At 43.5% G+C, this 20933-nt stretch overlaps 1 protein-coding gene across 1 annotated transcript in view; it reads right to left on the bottom strand.

Moving 5' to 3' along the window:
* Positions 1-14845, bottom strand: part of rin2a (Ras and Rab interactor 2a) — a 51100-nt gene extending 36255 nt beyond the window's left edge. The window contains exon 1 of the mRNA XM_084153701.1: positions 14759-14845. Coding sequence (XP_084009827.1) covers positions 14759-14818 — 60 coding nt within the window. The 5' untranslated portion in view covers positions 14819-14845. The remainder of the gene's footprint in view (positions 1-14758) is intronic.
* Positions 14846-20933: the final 6088 nt, after the last annotated feature.

Here is a 20933-nt window from a genome sequence, read left to right as displayed (position 1 = left end):
TAGAGCAGGGTAGAGGGAGTCAAACTCCCTCTACCCTGGAAACAGAGTTTCCAAGAGCAAAGCAAATTCCTCTTGCACTAGGCAGCAGCTATACAGGAAGACAGTCAGTATGACACATTTACCAGAAGTTCTGCAATTAGCCTCCATGTTGGTAACAAACGGCTATGCAAATGCATTCTATAATGCATTTGCGTAGCATACAGTTGAGCATCCGCATTTTGGGGGATTTCCACATATCATTATCATTATTGTATATCATTGTTGTTATTCTAGGCCTTTTTATTAATCTAAACCGGTTCTTTAAATAGCCTATGCAAAACATGTTTTGTTTAATTCTGTTGAGACATTTTCATTGGCTAAATTAAGTTTGATCTGTCTTTTGAATTGTGTGTTCCGTATTTAGTTTAAGGTAAAATCATTATCATTAGCCTATTGCTGTCATTTATTGGGTACGGTAGGCACTAGCCTTTCTTGGTAACTACTGCAATAAACCAGTTCGCATGTCACGACTTCCTCCGAAGCTGCCTCCTCTCGAGCACTTGCTCGAGGGGGCGAAACACCCTTTCCTTGTCTGGACTGACCACCGTAACCTGGAGTATATCCGGGCAGCGAGGAGGCTGAACCCTCGCCAGGACAGGTGGGCCTTGTTTTTCACCCAGTTTGATTTCACGCTGTCCTATATACAAGGCACAAAGAACGTGAAGGCAGACGCACTGTCACGGCTGTATGACACAGAGGAGAGGCCCATAGACAACACCCCATACTCCAGGCCTCCTGCATTGTGGCGCCGGTAGTGTGGGCGGTGGACGTGGACATAGAGCAGGCGTTACGCACAGAGCCATCTCCACCTCAGTGCCCAGCTGGGCTGCGGTACGTGCCGTCTAGTCCGTGATCGTCTTATCTATTGGGCACACACGTCCCCCTCCTCTGGTCACCAAGGCATCGGCCGTACAGTGCGCTGCCTGACCGGGAGAGGGCGTTCCTTACTGCATGCTTAATGAAGTGCTGAAACCACTTCCTGAACAGGTCCCCATCAATGTAGCCACTGTTTGACCGTCTATACAAGGCTTGGGGAGGGGGGCCTCCCAGTGTGTAGTGGCCACCGGGGAAACACTTGGGGTAGATGATAAACGGGGGGACGTCCTCCCCAGCTGCGTTGAAGCAGGCCAGCACTGCGATGTGCTCCTTGGTCCTCGGAGCCTGCTGGTACACTGTGCCTGCTCTGGTCGCTACGAAACCCAGACTCATCGCAGTTATAGATTTGTCTGGGTTTCTCCCTCACCCCACTCTCCTTCAAGTGCTTCTCATAAGAAGTAAAAGCGTCCATCGTCGGACGTGTGGCACACTCAGCTCTCCCCCTGTCCAGGGTGTCCGGCCTCCTCATGCTCAGGTTCTTGTGCCTCCTCCTGAACATTTCCCACCACCTCTTCCCCAGTGGTGGGATTGTTTCCCCTGGGTGCCGAAACCTACAATAGAATAGAATATATAATTGTCCATCCAGGATGAACATTTTTGTTTTGGCATCACCATACACATCCACATTTACATCACACACATTGAGAACAGTCAGTCCAGCATTCTACATACATAAACACATAGAACACCAAATACCTGCGTATTTTGTAGGCGTATTTCATCAGCCTCTGTCTGGTGAAGGGGAACCCATGGCTGGCGCAGTAGATACAGTACTGCACCAGAGAATTTTCATCCTCTGTGGAAGCAATGTGGGTGGTACACTGCGACAACCATGGGTCACCCGGCCGCTCAGCCTGTCCACCATCCCTGCCCCGCAGTCCTCCATGGCATGGAACATGTCCACCTCACTCCACTGCTTCCTCTTGACTTTCTCCATGCTGTGGTGGTAAATACATGTAGCTAAATAACTTGGCATACTCTACACATTTTAGAAAGATAACTCAATCTGAATATGTATAAACATGTACATTTCAAAGCTAAGGCATTGAAAGGTGATGAAAGTATTCACAATAACTGAAAGTGTACCCACGTTTTTTGTTTGATGTTATCTGTAATGAAAATTAGTGTCCCAATTAGTTTAATATTGATGCATACATTGTAACATTTGACTAAACACTGCCTCTATGTAGCTGTTGTAAGATGAAACAGTGATGGGTGTCAAAAAGTTAATGGTTCAAAGTTCAAAATTACTTTTTGCAAAACGCCCCCGTCAGAGGACTCCAATTTTGATACGGTAAAGCTTGACAACATTCAGCTGTTTTCGTGATATGTATTATCTAACGCTTACAACTTTTTTGAAAACTCTCAAAACCTAACTTAACTTACATAAATTGCACTGAAAATCGGTGGTCAGCTAGCTAGAAGGGTGTCTTTAGTCGCAAAACTTACCGTTATTTTCCAGTCCATTTAAAATGTTGAGCTCGAGGTGATTTAGTCCTCCAACCGCTACAGAGTGTCCGAAGTTAGGGGGTGTCCAATGTTGGGGAAAAATTAGCTAGCAAGAACATCAACAATGAAATGCGGTGGAATTGAAGCTTTCTTTAACAAAAAAATAAATAAATTATGAAAATGATCATCCACAACCAAAAGATGATGATGAGGACACTGTCAGAGATGCTGCTACCGATCCTCCACCTCAGAAAAATATCAACATGTTTCGAGAGGGGTCGCTTCGCGAATTCAAGTGGCAAAACTAGCAGCACAATGTTCTGTGAGTACTGTTGAAAGTGTGGAGTAATAGCAGTAAGGAAGACTTATTTTGCCACTGTTTTTTGCCACAATGTTCTGTGAGTACTGTTGAAAGTGTGGAGTAATAGCAGTAAGGAAGACTTATTTTGCCACTAGGTTCAGCAACCTAAAACACGAGTTGTTGCTAAAACATAACTTAAGCCACAAGCACATCAAGTGACAGGACAAGTGCATCGAGGGCTACTAGCTACCAGACGTATTTGACAGTCAACAGGTGACAGCCCAAGCCAATGAACAGGCAAAACTAGAGATGAAATGTAACACTGCTTACTGCATTGCCAAAGAGGAGATAGCTTTCAACACGACATATGGAAGCGTGGTGTCCTGCGCAAATGTTATTGGCACCATCGTGGACACTATCCGGGAAGAGGGTTAGTGCTATCCGGGATCCTTGACGTCCCTACCCTAAACCCTAACAGCAAATGTTTTATCAGCTAGATTCTAGATCAAAGAAATTGATTAGTTTAGAAAGAAACAGGTACTCCTATATGCTTAATTTAGAGTTATTTATGTAACTTTAGTTGTGATACAAATGTTGGGCTATATGTTTTGATTTTTAATACATTCTAAGGCTGCATGATGCAACTCTAATGATGATTTGAAAAAAGTTGCATGAAAGAAATGAGCTCTGCTTAGTTTTTTGCACAGGCTGTACACACTTCATCAGTCTCTAATTCACAATTTGACAAGCACTTGATAATGCCTCAAATTTCCCAGCTGCATCCCCTATGTGTGGCCGTAATGTCCCCTAAAGAAATCCATGCCTTTTGCGGCCAGTGGCCGCTGTGCCCTTGGGCTGAATATAATCATTATAATTCCCTTCTCCCGGCTGCGTGCCGAAGCACCTCTCATTCACATGGCTCTCCGTCACGTGATAGGGTCTTTCTCACAGGCTACAAGTGAAGACCGACACATCGGGGAAGCAACTGCGCATCAGGGGGCCCAGTATGAAAATGTACGCACTCACTAACTGTAAATCGCTCTGGATAAGAGCGTCTGCTAAATGACTAAAATGTAAATGTAAATGTCCTTATCCAATTCCGAGGCACATATTGAAGATATTGGAAGAACTGTCCACATTTACTTTTCGTCAGCCAACAAGATGTGTAGGCTTAACGAACAGCAAAGGCACTAGCCTATGTCAATCTACTATCCCCATAGTACAAAAGTTGACCTATTCTGTGCGAGAAGTAAATATTCCAAACATAGTCTGGGACAGTTGTGGGATGCGATAGATCCCAAATTAATACAACCACTAGCATCAAAAAACCTGTTTTAAGCAATGAGCCTGATGCAACGTTTAGCTTAAAATGTTGATAAACTATTAGGCTATTTCTTCACATTATAAGTGCAGCAATGCGCACACGGCAGTAGGCTATAAGCACGAATGTTCCATCATTCTCATGAGGTGTGCTACATGAGGTGTGCGACCTTTGATTTGAAAAAGTAGACCAAAAAAAAGCATGCACTGTTTCTTGCCTTAAGCTGGGCATCATTCACAAGTGATAATATATAATTCACAAGTGACAGGCTAATATTGTCACTGATCACACTATTCTTGATTTAATCTTGTCTTTACATATACTAAATAATATGTGTGAAATTTGTTTTGATTTAGAATGGACCATTATCATGCACCTGTCTGGAAACAGGGGCAGCGTAGGAAAATACATGTCATCTATGCACTTAAATAGCGAATGGAGGACGCTTTTCCAGTGGTTAATTTTCATGTCCGCCAGGTTGGCTATACTCCTGTTGTAAAGAGAAGCAATTTGCTTAATATTAGGAAAGTTGAGAAATAAATATAGTAGGCCTAGGCTATAGAAAGCTGATGGGATCCTCCTCTTTTTAAGAGGCCATCACTCTGTTTTCTCACACAATTGCATAGCCTATAGAAATGTTGCGCAACATGAGCTCATGGGCTCTCATGAAGTGTTTGATTAGATTTTCGATCACATTTGCATTGATATCAGAGTGATTAGAGGGACAATAGAGTGCTGAGTACCAACCAGGCAGTTCGCAAGTTTCATAGGCTACTAATGACCATCAGCAGCATCAGAGCTTGGACAAGCCTAATTACCGTGACTAAACGGTCATGTGGAATTTGACTGCAGTCATGACTCGTGACCGCCGGTGTGGCAGTAATACGGTCACCGTAACAGCCCTATCCCTACCATTTAGACATAAAAACACTTCATGTATCTAGTTCCCCCATTTGAAGAAATAAGTATTTGGACAAAATTCACTTTTAGTGCATTAAAATCTTAAAGTCTAAAGCCGGTTGCGTCAAACTGTATGGTTCCTGCAGAAGTCCATTCATTTAATTGGGAGGCAATCCGCACCACTGCAACTCATCTGCCAGACTAGGTTGCGGTGCGTGGCACTGCGTGCAGTGTGTCGCATGCGTTGTATTTTTTAAACTTGTGCATTGATTTGCTGTGCGGTACCAGTAGTAAACCACTGAAGAAGTTGTTAATGTGTAGCATGATTCTTTTTGTTGTGATGCGGCGCATGGGTTGTGAGGAATACGTCAAATGTAACATACAGCAATAACTTGTGTGCACGCAGCGTAAGGTTAGTATTTGGTCCCATATTGCTTGTACCCAATGACAACATCAAACTTGTGGCTCATTGGGTGCATTTGCTGTTTGTTTTGGATACTATGGGACATGTCTTGTGAATGGTGAATGGTGTCTGGAGTAATTTTCTTTCTAATTGAGCAGAGACGATGTTTCTGAACACTTCTAATTTCATTCTGATGCTGCAATGATTAAGACAATTCATAAATGGATCATGAATAATGATTAGTATTAAAGTTACATAGGCTACAACAACAGATGCTAACCTCTAACCATTACCAATAACAGAGAAGGTTAGCATTTTGGGCGGGGTATCACCTTTGTGACTATGTAACTTTCTCACTTGTCATTATTCATGATTTATTCATGATTTTTCATAATCATGGCAGCATCCAAGTGAATGTTTCAAACTAGAGATGTGTTCAAACTAGAGCTGTCAAAGTTAACACGCAAAAAATGTGTTGTGTTACATTTTTAATGCTGTAAATGTTTTTGACACTGTTAATCGCATCTCTATTTCTTCACCGCATGGACCCTTTTTAAGCCCATGTTTCTGCACGGACCCTATTCCACATGGACACTGCCCTCGGTGGCAGCTGCTGTTATGTAGCGCTGTCCATCTCAAAAATCCACTATGTGCACTGCTTTGAGCAAAAATTTTTAAGGAAATCTTAGAGTTCAACCATAAACACATTCCCAGGCGTTTCTTTAGAGAACAGCAAAAACATAATTCGTTTAAATAGCTGGCTAGACTAACTAGACTAAAAATGTTTAACTGACATGGGCTAATTGAGTGACTGTCAGTGAGTGACATCACAAGAGGTAAACTGCTGATGCACAACCAAGTTTCGAAATTGCACCTTGTGTATTCTACAATCCTAATGATCAACAGTAAATTGAGACACCAACCGAGTTCCTAAATAACAAAATAATAATCATGTGTTTCATTACCGGTCCAGACCTCGGGGTCCTCATATGTACAGTGGGGAAAAAAAGTATTTAGTCAGCCACCAATTGTGCAAGTTCTCCCACTTAAAAAGATGAGAGAGGCCTGTAATTTTCACCATAGGTACACGTCAACTATGACAGACAAAATGAGAAAAAACAATCCAGAAAATCACATTGTAGGATTTTTAATGAATTTATTTGCAAATTATGGTGGAAAATAAGTATTTGTTCAATAACAAAAGTTTCTCAATACTTTGTTATATACCCTTTGTTGGCAATGACACAGGTCAAACATTTTCTGTAAGTCTTCACAAGGTTTTCACACACTGTTGCTGGTATTTTGGCCCATTCCTCCATGCAGATCTCCTCTAGAGCAGTGATGTATTGGGGCTGTCGCTGGGCAACACGGATTTTCAACTCCCTCCAAACATTTTCTATGGGGTTGAGATCTGGAGACTGGCTAGGCCACTCCAGGACCTTGAAATGCTTCTTACGAAGCCACTCCTTCTTTGCCCGGGCGGTGTGTTTGGGATCATTGTCATGCTGAAAGACCCAGCCACGTTTCATCTTCAATGCCCTTGCTGATGGAAGGAGGTTTTCACTCAAAATCTCACGATACATGGCCCCATTCATTCTTTCCTTTACACGGATCAGTCGTCCTGGTCCCTTTGCAGAAAAACAGCCCCAAAGCATGATGTTTCCACCCCCATGCTTCACAGTAGGTATGGTGTTATTTGGATGCAACTCAGCATTCTTTGTCCTCCAAACACGACGAGTTGAGTTTTTACCAAAAAGTTATATTTTGGTTTCATCTGACCATATGACATTCTCCCAATCCTCTTCTGGATCATCCAAATGCACTCTCGCAAACTTCAGACGGGCCTGGACATGTACTGGCTTAAGCAGGGGGACACGTTAGTCACTGCAGGATTTGAGTCCCTGGCGGCATAGTGTGTTACTGATGGTAGGCTTTGTTACTTTGGTCCCAGCTCTCTGCAGGTCATTCACTAGGTCCCCCGTGTGGTTCTGGGATTTTTGCTCACTGTTCTTGTGATCATTTTGACCCCACGGGGTGAGATCTTGCGTGGAGCCCCAGATCGAGGGAGATTATCAGTGGTCTTGTATGTCTTCCATTTCCTAATAATTGCTCCCACAGTTGATTTCTTCAAACCAAGCTGCTTACCTATTGCAGATTCAGTCTTCCCAGCCTGGTGCAGGTCTACAATTTTGTTTCTGGTGTCTTTTGACAGCTCTTTGGTCTTGGCCATTGTGGAGTTTGGAGTGTGACTGTTTGAAGTTGTGGACAGGTGTCTTTTATACTGATAACAAGTTCAAACAGGTGCCATTTAATACAGGTAACGAGTGGAGGACAGAGGAGCCTCTTAAAGAAGAAGTTACAGGTCTGTGAGAGCCAGAAATCTTGCTTGTTTGTAGGTGACCAAATACTTATTTTCCACCATAATTTGCAAATAAATTCATAACAAATCCTACAATGTGATTTTCTGGAATTTTTTTTCTCAATTTGTCTGTCATAGTTGACGTGTACCTATGATGAAAATTACAGGCCTCTCTCATCTTTTTAAGTGGGAGAACTTGCACAATTGGTGGCTGACTAAATACTTTTTTCCCCCACTGTAGCTACGGCCGTGTGTGTGTGTGTGTGTATGTGTCTGTGCGCGTGCAAGTGTTAACCTTCAAGTACATTGATAACAGGGAGTAGGCCACAGGTGGCTGCTGAGGGGACAAGTGCTCATAATAATGGCCGGAACGGAGCAAATGGAATGGCATCAAACACATGGAAACCATGTGTTTTATGTATTTGATACCATTCCAGCCATTACCACGAGCCCGTTCTCCCCAATTAAGGTGCCACCAACCTCCTGTGGAGTAGTCCTACTTAAACATTGGGAGCATTTTGTTTCTGATACAGATTATGTTTGTGTTTCCGTCCCTGCAATGCACTGCTTTTTAAATGGACAAATCTTTCTTTAGGACCAAATTTGAGCAAATTCAAAAATGTTGATTAATCGTGATAAACTACAGAAAATCATTTGATTAATCGCGAGGAATTATTTTAATTGTTTGACAGTACTAGTTAAAATATCTTCTATTCTCACTTACAAAAAAAGTTTATACAAAATTACACCCGGGCAAGACATGTCCCAAAACAAACTGAAAATGCACCCAATCACAAGCTTGATGCAGTCATTACGTGCAAGGGACATGAAACAAAATACTGAACTTTAGACTAATTTAAAACACTTTAAGTAAATGTGTCCAAACACTTATGATTTCTTCAAATGGGGGGACTAGATACATAAAGATTTTTTTCTTTTCTGAATGGTAAAACAGATCTGTATGAAAATACCCTCAAATAAAAAGTGACATTCTGTCCTGTCACCTTATAGTAATAATTTGATCTTATAACCAATATGCTGGAGTACAGAGCCAAAATTAAGATTTTAGGTTCACTGTCCAAAATATACAGTATATAGCCTTTTATCTTTCTGTTGGTCTGGTAATCCACATGAACTGATTTATGACTGGACTGATAACACTCCTGGAATCTCAGTCTGGAGTGGCCCTAGTGACACTATTCCAGTCTGGAGTGGCCCTAGTGACACTATTCCAATCTGGAGTGGACCTAGTGACATTATTTCAGTCTGGAGTGGCCCTAGTGACACTATTCCAGTCTGGAGTGGACCTAGTGACATTATTCCAGTCTGGAGTGGACCTAGTGACATTATTCCAGTCTGGAGTGGCCCTAGTGACACTATTCCAGTCTGGAGTGGCCCTAGTGACACTATTCCAGTCTGGAGTGGACCTAGTGACATTATTCCAGTCTGGAGTGGACCTAGTGACACTATTCCAGTCTGAAGTGGACCTAGTGACACTATTCCAGTCTGGAGTGGACCTAGTGACACTATTCCAGTCTGGAGTGGACCTAGTGACATTATTCCAGTCTGGAGTGGACCTAGTGACACTATTCCAGTCTGGAGTGGACCTAGTGACACTATTCCAGTCTGGAGTGGACCTAGTGACACTATTCCCTTTTTTCCACTTTCCTTTTCATCCTCCTCTCTATTAAATTTTAGTCATTTAGCAGGACGCTGTTATCCAGAGCGATTTACAGTTAGTGCATTCATCTTAAGATAGCTAGGTGAAACAACCACATATCACTGTCATAGTAGGTACAGCAAAGTCAGTGACAGGGGTGGAATGAAACATATGTCTTATTTAAAATACTCTTTGAAGAGGTAGGTTTTCAGATGTTTTCGGAAGATGGGCAGGGACTCTTCTATCGTAGCATCAAGGGGAAGCTGGTTCCACCACTTAGGTGCCTGGACAGAGAAGCGCTTTGACTGGGCTGAGCGGGAGCTGACCTCCCGTAGGGGTGGGATGGCCAAGAGTTCCAGAGGTGGCACAATGGAGTGCACAGGTTGGGATGTAGGGTTTGAGCATAGCCTGAATGTAGGGAGGGGCAGTTTACGTTGCTGCTCCGTAGGTAAGCACCATGATCTTGTAGTGGGTTTCAACTGGAAGCCAGTGGAGTGTATAGAGTACTGGGTTGACATGGGAGAACCTGGGAAGGTTGAACACTAGACGGGCTGCGGCGTTCATTGCACGGTTTCGATGGCACAAGTGGGGACCCCAGCCAACAGAGAGTTGCAGTAGTCCAGACAGGATATGACGAGTGCCTGGATTAGGACCTGCACCACTTGCGAGGAAAGGTCGTACTCTAATTATGTTGTAGAGCATGAACCTGCAGGAGCAAGTCACTGCTTTAATGTTTTCAGGGAATGACAGGGTGTTGTCTAGGGTCACACCAAGGTTCCAAATGTTCTTTGCTCTCTGGGAGGGGGACACCGTGGAGTTGTCGACTGTGATGGAGAGGTCTTGGAGCAGGCAGAACTTCCCCGGGAGGAAGAGCATCTCCGACTTGTCGAGGTTGAGCTTGAGGTGGTGGGCCGACATCCAAGCTGAGATGCGTGTCGCCCCCTGGGTGTCAGAAGGGGGGGAAGGAGAAAAGTAGTTGAATGACATCCGCATAGCAATGATAGGAGAGACCATGAGAGTGACTTGGTGTATAGAGAAAAGAGGAGAGGGATAGATCTAGGAAGATGAGAACAGAGGAGAGAGAGTCAGCTTTGGCAGGGCGGAGAGCCTCCATGACACAGAGGAGAGCAGTCGCAGTTGAGTGACCCGTCTTGAAGCCCGTTTTAGGGTCAAGAAGATCGTTCTGAGAGCGATAACTAGATAGTTGGTCAGAGACGGCACGCTCAAGTGTTTTGGAAAGAAAAGAAAGAAGGGATTCCGGTCTTTGGTTTTTGACATCAGAGGGATCGAGTGCTGGTTTCTCGAGGAAGGGAAATGACTCTGGCCATCATGAAGTCAGAGGGGACACAGTCAGTGGTCAGGGATGAAGAATGGGAGAAGGTCTCCAGAGAAGGGGCAAGGGGATGGGGTTGAGTGGCAGCTGGACATCACTAGTCGCAGGATTTTATCTGGAGAGAGGGGAGAAAAAGGTAAAGGGTAGTTCTGTGTGAGTGAGACCAATGGACTCAGTAGGCTGAGTGAACGAGGAGCCGATGTCAAAGTGGTTGACAAAGTCGTCTGCAGAGAGGGAGGAAGGAAGGGGAAGAGTTGGAGGATTACGGAGGGAGGAGAAGGTGGAACAGAGTTGTAGGCAGAGGCTTGTAATTTAAAGTGATGGAAAGCGGCTTTAGCAGCAGATACAGAAGAAGAGAAGGTAGAGAGGAGGGAGTGGAAGGATGATCGGTCCTCCAGAAGTTGAGGTTTCCTCCATTTTCACTCAATCATGGAGGAGGTGGGGAGGGTTGAGCCGGCCGGGAGGAAAGGGGACAGTGGGAGTCAAAGGAGGCGGAAAGGGAGGAGAGTAATGTCAAAGAGGCAGAGTCAGGAGACAGTATGGAGAAGGATTTAGGGGAAGGAAGAGATGGATAGAAGAGGAGAGAGTTGTGGGAGAGAGACCGAAGATTGCGACGGTACTTTACCATTTGGGTAGGGGCTGAGTGGGTAGGGTTGGAGGAGCGAGGGAGAGTAAAATAAACAAATGAATGATCAGAGACCTGGAGGGGGGTTGCAGTGAGATTAGCAGGCGAACAGCCTCTGGTAAAGACTAGGTCAAGTTCCAACACTTCATAGTGTTATTATATTGGGGCAAGGTTAGTGTTAGGACATAGACAAACACACTATCCAGGATACACTTCCACACTCCATTCCTTTAGAGGCAGCAGCAACCTTGTCCAAGTGCTGAGCCTGGTTGATAAGCACATCAGGTGCTGCCAATTAAGGTGATTGTCAGTCAGTGTCAGCTTGGAGAGCCTTCTGGTTTTGTTTGGTGGCCATGAAGCCTTTTGTTTGTTTTGAGTCTTTAGTTTGGGCATGCCTTTTGTAGTTATGTTTCGTCACCATCTGAACCAACAATAATCCGCTTGGACTGGCCGACCAAGAGGTCAAGAGAGACATACACTACATGACCAAAAAGGATGTGGACACCTGCTTGTCGAAGATCTCATTCCAAAATAATGGGCATTAATACGGAGTTGGTCTCCCCTTTGCTGCTATAAACAGCCTCCACTCTTTTGGGAAGGCTTTCCACTATATGTTGGAACATTGCTGCGAGGACTTGCTTCCATTCAGCCACAAGATCATTAGTGAGGTTGGGCACTAATGTTGGGCGATTAGGCCTGGCTCGCAGTCTGCGTTTCAATTAATCCCAAAGGTGTTCCATGGGGTTGAGGTCAGGGCTCTGTGCAGGCCAGTCAAGTTCCTCCACACCGATCTCGAGAACCCATTTCTGTATGGACCTCACTTTGTGCATGGGGGCATTGTCATGCTGAAACAGTAAAGGGCCTTCCCCAAACTGTTGCCACAAAGTTGGAAGCACAGAATCGTCTAGAATGTCATTGTATGCTGTAGGATTAAGATTTCCGTTCACTGGAACTAAGGAGCCTGAACCATGAAAAACAACCCCAGACCATTATTCTTCCTCCACCAACCTTTACAGTTGGCACTATGCATTCGGGCAGGTAGCGTTCTCCTGGCATCCGCCAAACCCAGATTCGTCCGTCGGACTGCCAGATGGTGAAGCGTGACTCATCACTCCAGAGAACGTGTTTCCACTGCTCCAGAGTCCAATGGTGGCGAGCTTTACACCACTCCAGCCGACTCTTGGCATTGCGCATGGTAATCTTAGGCTTCTGCTCGGCCACGGAAACCCATTTCATGAAGCTCCCGACAAATAGTCCTTGTCCTGACGTTGCTCCCAGAGGCAGTTTGGAACTCAATAGTGAGTGTTCGATCCGAGGACATGCAATTTTTATGCGCTACGTGCTTCAGCACTCGGCGGTCCCGTTCTGTGAGCTTGTGTGGCCTACCACTTTGCAGCTGAGCCATTGTTGCTTCTAGACGTTTCCACTTCACAATAACAGCACTTACAGTTGACCGGGGCCTCTCTAGCAGGGCAGAAATTTGATGAACTGACTTGTTAGAAAGGTGGCATCCTATGACGGTGCCACGTTGAAAGTCACTGAGCTCTTCAGTAAGGCCATTCTACTGCCAATGTTTGTCTATGGAGATTGCATGGCTGTGTGCTCAATTTTATACACCTGTCAGCAACGGGTGTGGCTGAAATAGCCGAATCCACTAATTTGAAGGGGTGTCTACATACTTTTGTATATATAGTGTAGCTGGCACTGGACCAAGGTAAGGTTGCTCTCTCCCTGGGCACATGTACATTCAACACCTAGGCGTATTCTGCTGATTTCTCACATAGATGCCCATCTTACATCAGGTTACAGACCAGTTAACTAGGTCTAAGGCCCCTAGACTTAGTGAGTGCAACAAGTTTAGCAGGCTAGTTATTGGTTTCGTAACAACAGCCACTAGTACTGAGCATTCAGCAGTTCAAAGCAATGATTAAAAGCGTCCACATGCTTCCCGTCCGAAACAGTTCTTGCATATATTATGACGACATTTTAGTTTTGTTCTTCAGCATGGGGGTTTTCCGGCTATTCGTGCACACAGCATTTTTTCCTGAGGCTAGCCGAAGTTCGGTAGCCGAAGTCTACGCTCCTTCGTCTGTGATTTGTCAACAGTAGGGCTTCTTCAATTAAGTGTTTGTCATTCAACAAGAGACAACTGGTTTTCATGCAATTTTTTTCACTTGATAAATACTGCACCAAACACTAAGACCTCCTTGGCAAAAACGGCAAAATTAATTACAGATTTCTTTAGCTATTTTAGATGAATTCAGACTATTTTGAGGAAATGTATACTTGCTACGGCGTCTCTAGGGACAAGAAGTACTATTGCCGCTTTTTTCTCGTTATTCAAGCGAAGGTCTTTTAAGGGAGTATTCGAGGCACAGACGTTCACTTGGCCTAGCAGAGTTCTGCTAGGATCAAACCAAACCTAGTATGCAGATGCCTTAAGTAGGCTAATAGGTGGAAGGGCAGCACTTAGTATAGTCTGGCTAGGGCAATTCTAGTTATCTCCCCTCTTTTTTTCTCGTTGACCTATCATCTACCCTTCCCTTCTTCCCTCCCTCCCTGCTAAAGCATCATTCGTATGATAGGCTGTTTCAAGTCAGCAGCCTTACTGTATCTCCTATTGAACGCCACAACCCCATTGAAAGCCTTTGATTTAGTATATGAAATGAATGGCTTCAAAGTGTAAGAAATGAACTGGTCTAAAAATAGAGTGGGTGTGTTCTTTGAAAAGACAGTTCATTGGAGAGTAACCTATTACTCTCACATTCAGAGTGAAGATCTATAAAGTCTTTATTGGAATCAGTAGATCTTCTACCCCTCTTCACAGCACTAAGGGGTGTGGTGTGATGGTGCTGTGTGGTGTGTGCAGGTCTATAATTACTCTTTCTCCCCCCAGTGAGATAGCAGGGTTTACACAGTTAACTCAGCCATAATATATGCCTGGCTGGGGATATGGGTCCCTGAGTAGGCCTTTGACCTCCTGAAGCATTTGTAGGCTAAAGAGACTCACTAGCTAAAGTCCCAGCAGGTTCCCAACACATAACCACCAGATGTATTGAAAGAGGAGCTTCTCACTGAGTTCACAGCTTAAATGTGGTAGTCGTCATTACTACAGAGAGATAGAGGCACGAACCCACAGCTCAGAGACTTTGGTAAGCAATGCTAAGCTAAAACTAAATCACTTCAGTCTATGACATCACATTTCATATGGAGTGTATTTATCATACATCTGATGCATGGACATTGAGGAGAAAAAGAAAGAACATGGGGACTGTTTAATGTTAATAACATAACTAACCCAAACTTCCTCTCAAATAAGTATCAATAGAGTAACTTAACAGACAAAATACAACTAGAACAGGCCGTTACGGACACAGATGGACAGAACAAAAACAAACCACAAGGACAGTTTCAGGAAGGCTCCTTCTATCTACCTCTCCCCCCTCCTAATCTTCTATTTGTTTATCTTCTCTCCCCCCTCTCCCTCCGTACCTTGAAGAAGCTCCCTTTCTTCTCCCTCAGGCTGGGTTGGATGAGTGCGCTTGTTGACATGCTATCCTCCTATCCTTCGTCGTGCCTGTGTTTCTCTCTGTGGGGGAGAAAAATAATGTCATTAGCTAGGTTTCCATCGAATTGACGACAGATTTTCATGCAAATATTTTCAAATCCGCATAATAACAATATGCACATTTTCCCACCAGAGATGTGTTTCCATCAAACTGACTTGTTGCGGATAAAAGGCTGCGCGTGATGACATAATAAACATAAAGATAACTTTTGCGGTTAAATTTCCATGTACCGAATTTAAAAAAAAACAAGTAAAAAAATAGGTAGTGGGAGCAACACACAACATTTCATATGATGGTTATTAAATCAATATTTGCGCAAAAAAAGTGTTTCCATTGCGAATTTCTCACATAATTCATTTTAACGACACAAAAAGATCCCACTTTGTCTAGCGTATTTTGTTTTGTCGACATTTGCTGTTTCCATCAGGCCTGTCGTGACATTTTTTATCCGGCATGTACTTTATTCTGCATGCTCTTCAATCGAACACTGCTTGCACCCGCCCGCCCGACTAGAATCACTACTCTCGGCGGGTCTAACTTAGAATATGTGGACAACTACAAATACCTAGGTGTCTGGTTAGACCTTAAACTCTCCTTCCAGACTCACATTAAGCATTACACAATCAGTTAGGAAAGCAAAGGCTAGCTTTTCAAACAGAAATGTGCATCCTGTAGCACTAACTCCAAAAAGTTTTGGGACACTGTAAAGTCCATGGAGAATAAGAGCACCTCCTCCCAACTGCCCACTGCACTGAGGCTAGGAAACACTTTCACCACCGATAAATCTACAATAATCGAGAATTTCAACAAGCATTTTGCTACGGCTGGCAATGCTTTCCACCTGGCTACCACTACCCCGGCCACCAGCTCTGCACCCTCCGCTGCAACTAGCCCATGCCCCCCCCCCGCTTCTCCTTCACACAAATTCAGACAGCTGATGTTCTGAAAGAGCTGAAAAATCTGGACCCCTACAAATCAGCTGGGCTAGACAATCTGGACCCTTTCTAAAATGAGTCGCCGAAATTGTCGCAACCCCTATTACTAGCCTGTTCAACCTCTCTTTCGTAACGTCTGAGATCCCCAGAGATTGGAAAGCTGCCGCGGTCATCTCCCTCTTCAAAGGGGGTGACACTCTAGATCCAAACTGTTACAGACCTATATCCATCCTGCCCTGCCTTTCGCAAGTATTTGAAAGCCAAGTAAACAAACAGATCACCGACCATCTCGAATTCCACCGTACCTTCTCCGCTATGCAATCTGGTTTCCGAGCTGGTCATGGGTGTACCTCAGCCACGCTCAAGGTCCTAAACGATATTATAACCGCGATCGATAAAAGACAGTACTGCGCAGCCATCTTCTTCGACCTGGCCAAGGCTTTCGACTCTGTCAACCACCGCATTCTTGTTGGCAGACTAAATAGCCTTGGTTTCTCAAATGACTGCCTCGCCTGGTTCACCAACTACTTCTCAGATAGAGTTCAATGTGTCAAATCGGAGGGCCTGTTGTCTGGACCTCTGGCAGTCTATGGGGGTGACACAGAGTTTAATTCTCGGGCAGACTCTATTCTCCGGGTATATCAATGATGTCGCTCTTGCTGCTGGTGACGCTCGGATCCACCTCTATGCGGACGACACCATTTTGTATACATCTGGCCCTTCATTGGACACTGTGTTAACAAACCTCCAAACGAGCTTCTACACCATACAACACTCCTTCCGTAGCCTCCAACTGCTCTTAAACACTAGTAAAACTAAATGCATGCTCTTCAACCGAATGCTGCTTGCACCCGCCCACCCGACTAGAATCACTACTCTCGACGGGTCTGACCTAGAGTATGTGGACAACTACAAATACCTAGGTGTCTGGTTAGACTGTAAACTCTCCTTCCAGACTCACATTAAGCATCTCCAATCTAAAGTTAGATCTAGAATCGGCTTCCTATTTCGCAACAAAGCCTCCTTCACTCATGCTGCCAAACATGCCCTCATAAAACTGACTATCCTACCGATCCTTGACTTCGGCGATGTCATTTACAAAATAGCCTCCAACACTCTACTCAGCAAATTGGATGTAGTCTATCACAGTGCCATCCGTCACCAAAGCCCCATATACTACCCACCATTGTGACCTGTACGCTCGTTGGCTGGCCCTCACTACATATTCGTCGCCAAACCCACTGGCTCCAGGTCATCTATAAATCACTGTTAGGCAAATCCCAGTCTTATCTTAGCTCACTGGTCACCATTGCAACACCCACCCGTAGTCTGCGCTCCAGCAGGTATATCTCACTGGTCATCCCCAAAGCCAACACCTCCTTTGGCCACCATTCCTTCCAGTTCTCTGCTGCCAATGACTGGAACGAACTGCAAAAATCTCTGAAGCTGGAGACTCTTATCTCCCTCACTAACTTTAAGCATCAGTTGTCAGAGCAGCTTACCGATCACTGCACCTGTACACAGCCATTCTGAAATTAGCCCACCCAACTACCTCATCCCCATATTGTTATTTATTTTGCTAATTTGCACCCCAGTATCTCTATTTGCACATCATCTTTTGCACATCTATCATTACAGTGTTAATACGAAATTGTAACTATTTTGCACTATGGCCTATTTATTGCCTTACCTCCATAACTTACTACATTTGCACACACTGTATATAGATTTTCTATTGTGTTTTTCTATTGTGTTTTTGACTGTATGTTTTGTTTACCCCATATGTAACTCTGTGTTGTTGTTTTTATCACACTGCTTTGCTTTATCTTGGCCAGGTCGCAGTTGTAAATGAGAACTTGTTCTCAACTGGCTTACCTGGTTAAATAAAGGTGAAATAAAAATTAAACTTGCATAAAAATGTTGGATGGAAACCTGGTTAGGCTAGTGTCAGCCCTGTAGGCTACAATCCAGTACAGCCCAGTACTGTCTAGTTCATACATTCAGCGGTGAGCCTTTTTTTCTTGAGCGGATGGTCGGGGGGCCGGAACATGGTTATAAATAATTTGTACAATGCCAAACAGATACAGTATTTGACAAAAACATAATTATTTCAAACCTTGATTAGATTGGGATGCGATCACATACAGTACCTTCAGAAAGTATTCACACCCCTAGACTTTCTCCACATTTTGATGTGTTACAGCCTGAATTTAAAATTGATTAAATTGAGGATTATTTTTTCTTCATTGGCCTACACACCATATCCCATAATGGCAATGTGGAATTATGTTTTTCAGTTGTTTTTTTAAATACAAATTAATTACAAATTAAGAGGTGAAATGTCTTCAGTCAATAAGTATTCAACCCCTTTGTTATGGCAAGCCTAAATAAGTTCAGGAGCAAAAATGTGCTTAACACGTCACATAATAAGTTGCATGGACTCACTCTGCGTGCATTAATAGTGTTTAACATGATTTTTTTAATGATTACCTAATCTTTGTACCCCACACATACAATTATCTGTAAGGTCCCTCAGTCGAGCAGTGAACTTCAAACACAGATTCAATCACAAAGACCAGGGAGGTTTTCCAATGCCTCGCAAAGGACACCTATTGCTAGATGAAAAAAGAAAGAAAGAAAAAAAGCAGACATTGAATATCCCTTTGAGCATGTTGAAGTTATTAATGACACTTTGGGTGGTGTATCAATACACCCATTCACTACAAAGATACAGGCGTCCTTCTAACTCAGTTGCCGGAGAGGATGTGATTCTTTAACCTTTTTTTTGTTTTTTTGTTTTACTTGTCCCGGGCAAGCGGACATGCGTTAATATCGAGCCCTGTGTCTGTTATTATTGCAGAAGAAAATAATTACATGAGCGCCAGTACCATCATGTTCGTGCCTACTGATTGGTTGCCTTGGTTAGGAGTAAGAACCAGAAGGTTACACTTGCATCTATATTATTGTTTTTGCATCTCAGCCTTCTTGTTTTTTCCTTTTTATGGTTTGAGTGCAAGTACTGAGCTCTATATCCATCAAAACAACTCCTTGCTTGAAGGCAATAAATTGCTGGGTCGTTCCCCCAATTAGGTGCCTTTCACCCTTGGCAGAAAGCGGATGTTTCTGGTTTTCAGGGATACAGTATTTTTGATGTTTCTGGTTGTCAGGGATACAGTATTTTCAACCAAACTTACGTTAAACTCTGCTCAGGCATCTTTCTACGCCTGCTACATTAGGTTTGAGTTGTGTAACTTTTTACATTCTGTCATAAAGTGCCATAAATCAGCCATAAATCCCCTTGTGACAGGGGGAATGTAAGCATGTTGTGTGCAACAGGGAGGGGCAATTGAATGCAAGCTTCACATTTATTTATTTCTAGCCTGTCTATCTATGGGTAACAGGGTTGACTTGTTATGCTAGACCCGCTCAGTTTTCCACCACAAAAACACCAGAAAATGGCCAAAGAGTAAGAGTAGAACCATCTCTTTTATTAGATGTTCAATGTTTATTTGGTTCACGTAACAGGGATGACCTTAAAATGAGGGACAGGTTGTATTTTTTTTTTTACCTTAAAAGAACCACATTATGATTTATTTAATCTTCAGGAATTACTTTTTCATAGCAACAAAATAACTAGGGCTTTACAATGAATGTGAAAACTTTGAGAAATATTAGGATTAAGTGGGTTACAATCTTCCTAGAAGTCACAGAGGATGCTGAATTTAGGCACTTTAGCAAGTCTATATTCATATAAAGAATTTGATTTATTGAATTGTAAATGTGGCCTTTATTAAAGGGCACTTCATTTAATATAACAGGTTTTTAAAATTCAATATTTGTGCACAATTTCTACTTAAAATATCAAAGGCACTGATTTCGTGGAACTACCCAAGTAGTATAGGCAAATGGGTGGAATATGCCATTTGAAAAGATAACCTTAAAACAAGCCATTAATATGCTAATGTTAAGGTAGGGCTGGAAAATTAAAGTATCTTTATGTCCATTCTCTATGTGAGAGGGCAGCCTTGTCATAAACCTGCATTTCCTCTGAGCGGACAAGCTTTGATAAGTATTGTGGTTAACTAATCGTAGACGAGTAACCTCCCACCTCTGGGCTGCACCCATCGAGTATAAGACATGACACATCTGAGTCTGTGGACTGTAGTTAGAGGAGCAGACACTCTGAGCTATCCCTCTAAGATTCAAAGACTACTTCTACTTGTATATAATATGCAGGAAGATATGAACACAGGGAACCTGCTAGTCTCTATAGGAGAGGGGAAAACCAACTATTAGCTAAGTAATGAACTGCCATTCTTAGCACACTTCTTAAATTCCTAACCTGTGACTCAAGTTCTACTATGACTTCAACAAAGCTCAACAGTAGTATCGTGTGCTCTCTCAACATGACAACTCTTCAAGATAAGCTTGACCTGTCCGCCTGTGTTTTCTGGAACATCGCTTCAGGGAAAACGTTGTACTTTCTGATTCTTTACATCATTTTTCTCCTCTCTCTGGCGGTTACCAGCTATGTACTCATTCGATTGGTGAGACTTAAAGGATGGCAGCGGTCCTGCACATTGTTTAAGAATGTATTGATCTGTGGTCTTTTGCAAAACTTTGTTATAGCATTCCCTGTGATGTACTCTCTTCTGCTCAGACGTACTGTGATTTTAGGGGGATGGTGCAAGGCACATTCTTTTGTTATGGTTACTATGTTTTTTAGCTGATGACCAAGGACTTCATGGCAATAGAAAGATGTGTTTATTTGCCACATAATCCACTACCTGAGCATAATGACTCCCAGGCATGTGTGGCTTGCCTTGGGGCTAATCTGGGTGCTGAGTGTCTGCGTTGGCAGTAATCACCTTGTCCTGCTCAACCCACAGGAAGCATTTAACAGAGCCACTGCAGGGCTGCTCTGTGAGCCTAGAATTGTCAGAGCATCTATGAGCTTCAGTGCTGTGGAAATGGTACTGCTCTATGGCCCTCCCACTATAATCATGACTCTTTCAATAACAATCTGCTTCTGTTATGGATGCATGTACATGAAGGCACACAGGGCTGATGTGGCTCTTCAAATCTTGTTTAAAACTGCTTGTACTACTGTAGCCTTCTATTTCTTCATGTTTTCACTGCAGCTGATGCCAATAATCTACAGAG

Source organism: Coregonus lavaretus (assembly GCF_964263955.1).
Source record: "Coregonus lavaretus genome assembly, chromosome: 36".
NCBI classification, from domain to species: domain Eukaryota; kingdom Metazoa; phylum Chordata; class Actinopteri; order Salmoniformes; family Salmonidae; genus Coregonus; species Coregonus lavaretus.
This window is presented reverse-complemented; position numbering and strand designations above follow the sequence as displayed.